General features: G+C 33.6%; 1 protein-coding gene across 1 annotated transcript; it reads left to right on the top strand.

Moving 5' to 3' along the window:
- On the top strand, positions 1 to 1926 carry LOC125198514 (NAC domain-containing protein 87-like). Its single transcript, XM_048096831.2, has 3 exons — positions 1 to 432; positions 778 to 1058; positions 1202 to 1926. Exons 1-3 carry the CDS (start codon positions 216 to 218, stop codon positions 1679 to 1681), a joined length of 978 nt encoding a protein of 325 aa, XP_047952788.1. The 5' UTR covers positions 1 to 215; the 3' UTR covers positions 1682 to 1926.
- Positions 1927 to 6665: the final 4739 nt, after the last annotated feature.

Here is a 6665-nt window from a genome sequence, read left to right as displayed (position 1 = left end):
CTTTCTCTCTCATCTTCCTTTCTCCCCAAGAAACTTCAACACCTCCCCTTTCAATCTTCCTCTATAAAACAAGAAGCCTCTATCCATCTCTCCTCTTTCTCATTTGCTACTCATCCTTTTCGCCTCCTTTCCATTAGACCACATAGTTGGTTGAACTAGTTAGCTTCTAGCTACTAATATAAAAAATAATTTTTGATAATTAGAGAGAGGCAAAAATGGAACTAGGGTTAGGTGGAGCAGGTCCATCAATGGTGAAGAGCAGTAAAGAAGAAGATGAGGAGTTAGTTGAGCTGCCTCCTGGCTTCAGATTCCACCCCACTGATGAAGAGATCATCATGCACTACCTCTTGCTCAAGGTCGTCGACCGCCGCTTCGTCGCCAAGGCCATCGGAGAAGCCGATCTTAACAAGTGTGAACCGTGGGATTTACCAAGTAATTCTTTTTTCTCTCTATAATTATTTCATGCATAGATATCTAATGTTAATTAATTACCTTTTAATTGTATTATGATGAAATAGGTGTGTAGGAGTATTAATTAGATCAAATTAATTTTGATCGATCATCTATTTCAGTGTAATAACCGAGACACGTAGCTTGTAAGAAAGAGATGATTGTAAACATCACGGAATTTGTATTTCGTGTAATATTCTTGTATTCTATCGTGACAAGGAACATTCCGATGTTAATACTCCATTTAATAGATCCAAGACATCTAAGTCACGTTTTTGAAAATTTTGTTTTAATTATAATTAATTAGTGGTTTACCGATGATTGCAGAAAAGGCTAAAATGGGAGAAAAGGAATGGTTCTTCTTCTGCCAGCGAGACCGGAAGTATCCGACCGGAATGAGAACGAACCGGGCAACTGAGTCCGGTTACTGGAAGGCGACCGGTAAAGACAAGGAGATTCACCGAGGCAGAAACTGCCTGGTGGGAATGAAGAAAACTCTTGTTTTCTACAAAGGTAGAGCTCCCAAAGGAGAGAAGACTAATTGGGTGATGCACGAGTTTCGCCTCGAGGGCAACTTCTCCACCTACAACTTCTCTAGAGCCGCTAAGGTATCTATCGATCTATCTATGTAAGGGTCTGTTTGAAAGTCCAGTATCTTGGAGTTATCCGACTAAAATGACTTAAAATAGTATACGGTTCTTATCATGTTTTGCCGTATCATGATCTGATGGTTGGTTATGTGATTTGGCAGGAGGAGTTTGTGGTGTGCCGCGTGTTCCACAAGAACAGCGGGATCAGAAGGAGCCCCGGCGTGGAGCTAACGAGGGTGGACTCGTTGGTGGATCATCTACTAGCGGCGGAGAGCCCCACGGGGCTGCTTCCGCCGCTCACGGAATACAATGAGCAGGCTGATCAAAGGGTATTTTGGGAAAATCACAAGTTTCAGCAGCAATATGATCAGTATTCAACTGCGCCGCAGTTTTACGCTCCCCAAAATGCCCTTCCAACGCCACCATCGATGCTTGGTTATGGAAATCACCCCAAAATGGAGCATTTCGACGCCTCTGTGATGAGTCGTTCACAGGATACTGGGCTTAGCACCGAAAACGCAGCGAATCACGAGATAACGTCGAAGAGTGCAGCAGCGTTTAATGAGGATGATGAACAAGGGCTGGAAGCTCTTGCTTTTAGCCCAGATATATCAGATATGGAGAACTTTTGGAGATACTAGACCCGACCCGACCCGACCCTTCAACGCCGGTGTTTTAGTCATGCAAGAAGGTGCTTCATCGTGTACATAGTTTTAATTATTGATTATGTTGTTATTGTAACGTTAGGATTGTTCATTTTCATTTTAGGAAATGGTATCTATACTTGCTACTATTGCTAACACAGATTGTGAGCCATGTACAATATTTATATTTGTTCTCATCATCATTCTTTTATTTTCAGTAATGAATTAACTCTTTGTTTCGACTTTTGTCTGTCTTCAGTAATACATGTGTGAACTACTACTACTACTATTAGTATTTACTGGAACCTTAAAACAAATTGCCAATAAATCACGATGGTCAAATTTTGGTCACTCTTACATCTTTTGAAATTTGAAAAATTAAATCACGAGAGGTGAATATTTTGCAATTATTTCATCTATGGAAAAATAGGCAATAATAATGAAACCGGTTTTAAACATGTAGAAATGTTACGACTATGTTAACTTAGTTTTTTTGGTGATACAAGTAAATAATTGTGAAATTTTCATCTTTTATAATTTCATTTTCAACTTTTTGACAAATGTAAAATGACCAAAATTTTACTCATATAGATATAGTATATTTGATAAAAATTTGTGGATTTCATCCTAAAATCAATTGGTAATAGAAGAATCTCATGAGACTTATATTGTAATTTCAGTTCTCTATAGGCATTGATTTGAGATGTTTAGTTTCAATTGATAATATTTTGTGATTTGTTTGGCAATTTATCTGAACTAAATATATGTGTCTTACGGCCCATGCCCTCCCCACCTCCCCTCCCCAGTTTTTTTTAGTGTATATTGTTTCAAGCTAGTGAAGAAGGCAGTGAACCAAGTTTGAAACTTTTATTAATTAAATGGGGATCGAGTTTTGCAATATATGTATTGGTCAACAATATTGTTAATCGTAAACAGCTGCCATTGTATTCAAGGAAGTGGTTAGACATTAATTTCCAACTCTGGACTTTCTAATATAGTTATAAAATCAAATGGATTTAAGGTAGGCGACACATGCATCGATCTATTCACATATATATAGTTATAAAGACTCCCGCAAGAGTTTTTTTTCTACTGCATATTTAGAAAATTGATTAGTGAGATACTGAGATATGATAAAAAATTATGGTTCTATAAATATATTTATAAGTCGAGATATTTCGTTTCTATCCTATTAATTTTGTGAAATTAATAAGTCAATCTAATTGAGTGTAGAATTGTAGTGGTGGGTGGGGGCAGTTCCCCATTATTTTCCCATGCATCCTAATTTATTTCCAACATCCTCACAAGTCACAATTCCAGGGTAATAATTTTCAGACTTTTGAATTTCTTTATAGTATTTAAAATATATCTATTCTTAGTTCTTAAGCACAACACTATTAGTTGCCTCTGTTTATTTTTTTCTTAGCATAAAATGTACGCAAATGGTGCTAGTATATTACACTTTGTAGAACCTAATTAAATTTTAGCAAGCGTTAAATCCCCGGCTCGACAAAAAGGTTTTCATAATTTTTAATGATATTTTTGTTGATCGCATTATATTACTATTTGGAACATACTAATTAATAAAATATTTTAAAATATGAAGTGTGAAATTCAACTAAGTTTTTATAAATGAAATTCAATTTTTAAGATAGTAATTCATTGGTTGCGAATTGAAGCATAGATGCAAATGAACTAGAGACTTCGAAATCAAGCCCATCACAATTATTGTCCTTTTTACTAAAAGAACGAATCTCTCATCTCTATGGTCCTCACACTCCGGACTAGACAGAATAGTGAGGGGGTAAATCACGGTTTAATCTCAATTTATTCATTGAGGAAATAGTTCTGTACCCAATGCGCAAAATGAGTCCCCAATCCCCATAATAATGGATAAAACTCCCACATTTACGTTGTCAGGATTCGAACCTAAAACCTTGTACTCAATTACCTCATCAATCCGGACAATCGGTGAATCCTTGTGCGAATTCAAAAACGTGTAATAGCATTAGTTCATTCAACAAACACAATCGATCTACCAACATTATAGCAAAAACAATACCACAATTTCTCAAAGATGAGAACCAAAATCTATAAATGTCGAAAAAAATCACATGTAAATTCATAGAAAGAATCAAGAAAATCACCAAGTGATCGAGTAATCAAAAAGTATCTCTAGTTGATTAGTTAGATGCATTTGAAATGGATAATGTAGGCGCAATCAATTAATGCTCAAACATGCCTCAAGAGATTTCAACTGATTAGATTCTTGCTTAGAGTCTAATCAAATTTATCTGTCCATCACAAATCAAGGGTGTTAATAGTGTTACACTCTCAATAATCCAGGCTATCAGTAACATGCCATAACTTTATCATCAAACATTTCACAATTATTGGTCTCTGCTAGCACACACACACTAGACTTTCAAAATTACAACATAATCTAAGAAATTATTAGCCAAGTTTAAACACAAAAGTGTGAAAGAGGAAAAGTTTAGCTGTTGGAATATTCCCAGTTTCCTTTATGAATCTGCAACTTAATTAGTTATCTTCTACTCCCTCCGTCCCTGATTAAGAGTCACACTTTGACCGAACACGAGTTTTTAAGAAATGTAAAGAAAAGTTGGTTGAAAAAGTTAGTGGAATGTGGGACCCATTTTTTATATTGGCTTTATAATAAAATGTGAGTGAATTGAGTTAGTGGAATGTGAGACCTACTTACTATTATTGGTAAAAATGGAGTGTGACTCTTAATTGGGGGCAGACCGAAATGGAACAGTGTGACTCTTAATCGGGGACGGAGGGAGTACATTGTATGCATGTACGCCACCACAGTTGGGCCAGTGATCTTACTAGACTTTAATTTAGTACTTAAATTGTGTATAACCTTCTTCAAATAAATTCAAGAGAGGGAGATTGTATATGCGTATGTATACGAATATATAAAAATGGTTATTAATTAATTAATTAATTAATTAATGTGACATAAGAGCTTGCTTGTTGAGTATTGAAAGCTAAGGTAGCCTATGGTTCATGCTTGCACGTATGGTAACTATTACTTGGAAATTGATGCTTCATTCAACCAAAAACATTATCTTTGTAAATGGCATATCCTAATCAAGATTCCCAGTTTTTTGCATGGAAATATGGAGATTTAATGAAGTAACTCCTACTCTACCCCTTTATTTGCCTAAAATGCTCAATGCATGACGTTCATTCCTCTCTCATCCCAAAAATATTTTTGTGTGATAAATAAATATTTTTTGTGATAAGTTAGATTGCACAAAAGACTATAGTACGTAATAGAATCTCTAGTTTAAACTTTAAACCAGATGATGTAATTATAAATAATCGTCGAATTTCAACTCTGAGATTTCTTTTACTTCTAAAATATCCACATTACCATTAAATCATCCCAATAAAAAATATTTTTTTTATTACTATTGAGAAGTTTCAAGAAATTACATTAATGTTTTTACATGGACTAGCTGATTGGCTTTAAACTCGTATGCTACAGTCCAATTTGATTTAACTCATAATTTTAATTCTTTTCATAATTTTCCAAAATTAAAATTCCACCAAAATTGGAATCGGATTTCGGTGAACTTGCAGTTACTAATGCAAGCATTGAATTATATAATCACAATGATGCAAAATGTTCACATTTATGATGGTCAAAACTCAAAAGTTAGATGTTGACGGCGACTTCATGAATATTCATTGAGTATTTCACTTTTTAGTCCTATACCTAATATTTTAGAATTCGTTTAACATTTAATCATATGTTAGCACTGAAAATAATTAAAGTTTGAGAACCCATCTATACTCTGGAAAACCCATAATTCCAATTACTGAATTACCCATTTTATATTAAAAAAATAAAACCACTATATTGAAACGTTGTTAATCTATAAATTCAAACCAACTTACTTTTCTGTAGCAGTTGACTTTCGAACTATTTATGATGTACTATCATCTAATTTGCATATTTTATGAAATCACCGTTTTACTATAATCTTCATTGTAGAAAGATTGAACTAAAATAATTTTGAATTAAACTATGTGTTGTCTAATACTAATACACTATATTGTAGTTCCACAGTTCAGCATTAAGAATTAGTTCTGCCTATGATAACATTCTTTTATATTCACATTTCCTTTGTTCATTTACAATTTAACCAGATCCATTATTTCATAACTCAAGAACAAATTTTATCCAATAAAATAAACTCCTACTCCGTCAAACTAGAATCAATGTAGGAGTAATATTTATGTAGTAGTATCTACTAATATTATCTATGTACTAACAATATAAATTTAATGTACAAAATTATCTTAAGTAACGCATGAAATATGTTTACATGTATATAATTTTGTACATAAGTAAAGATGGTGTTAATGTTGTATTGTGAAGACTGACGTCACCAAAGAGAAAAATCTTGTGTTGTAATATTTGCAAAGTGTTGGATGTGACCATTTATTGTGACTTGCAAGTTAATTTGGATTTATGTGGTGGTACCACATACTAAATGATACCTGTCGTTAAATTGATTAATTGAACACCAAAGACACTTGCTACAGTCTCATATGTCCATGCAAATTCTTAAGGCCCAGAAATTATGAGTTGCTTCTTCAAACAAATCTTCTAACCCACAACAATTTTCTTTAAACAAAATTCACTTTGGTTGTTGAAAACTTAATAAAAATCCTATCACTTAATAATGCTCCAACATACAACTACATTAGGTATTTTGAGATTACTCTAAATATGCTTACCTACTAATTAAACAAATCTTGCATATATGTAGAAACTCGAGTTTAGAATTGTCTCAAATTTGTCTTTTTTACACTTTGAGCTGATTCTTGTATATATGATACCAGATGTGAGTTAAAAAATGGTTGTTTTTTATCAGTAAAAAAAAAAGACTTGTATTGTAGGCCTTAAAACATGCAGTTTCATCTATGTATACTAAGATTATAC

The sequence above is a fragment of the Salvia hispanica genome, chromosome 5 (genome assembly GCF_029641045.1).
Source record: "Salvia hispanica isolate PSC_SH4W2 chromosome 5, Shi_PSC_v1, whole genome shotgun sequence".
NCBI lineage: Eukaryota > Viridiplantae > Streptophyta > Magnoliopsida > Lamiales > Lamiaceae > Salvia > Salvia hispanica.
This window is presented reverse-complemented; position numbering and strand designations above follow the sequence as displayed.

Excerpts from the sequence above, each read along its gene's own strand:
- LOC125198514 (XM_048096831.2), top strand. The coding sequence starts at position 216 with ATGGAACTAGGGTTAGGTGGAGCAGGTCCATCAATGGTGAAGAGCAGT. Across the intron at positions 433-777 it reads TGAACCGTGGGATTTACCAA|AAAAGGCTAAAATGGGAGAA; the intron begins GTAATTCTTTTT and ends CGATGATTGCAG. Across the intron at positions 1,059-1,201 it reads ACTTCTCTAGAGCCGCTAAG|GAGGAGTTTGTGGTGTGCCG; the intron begins GTATCTATCGAT and ends GTGATTTGGCAG.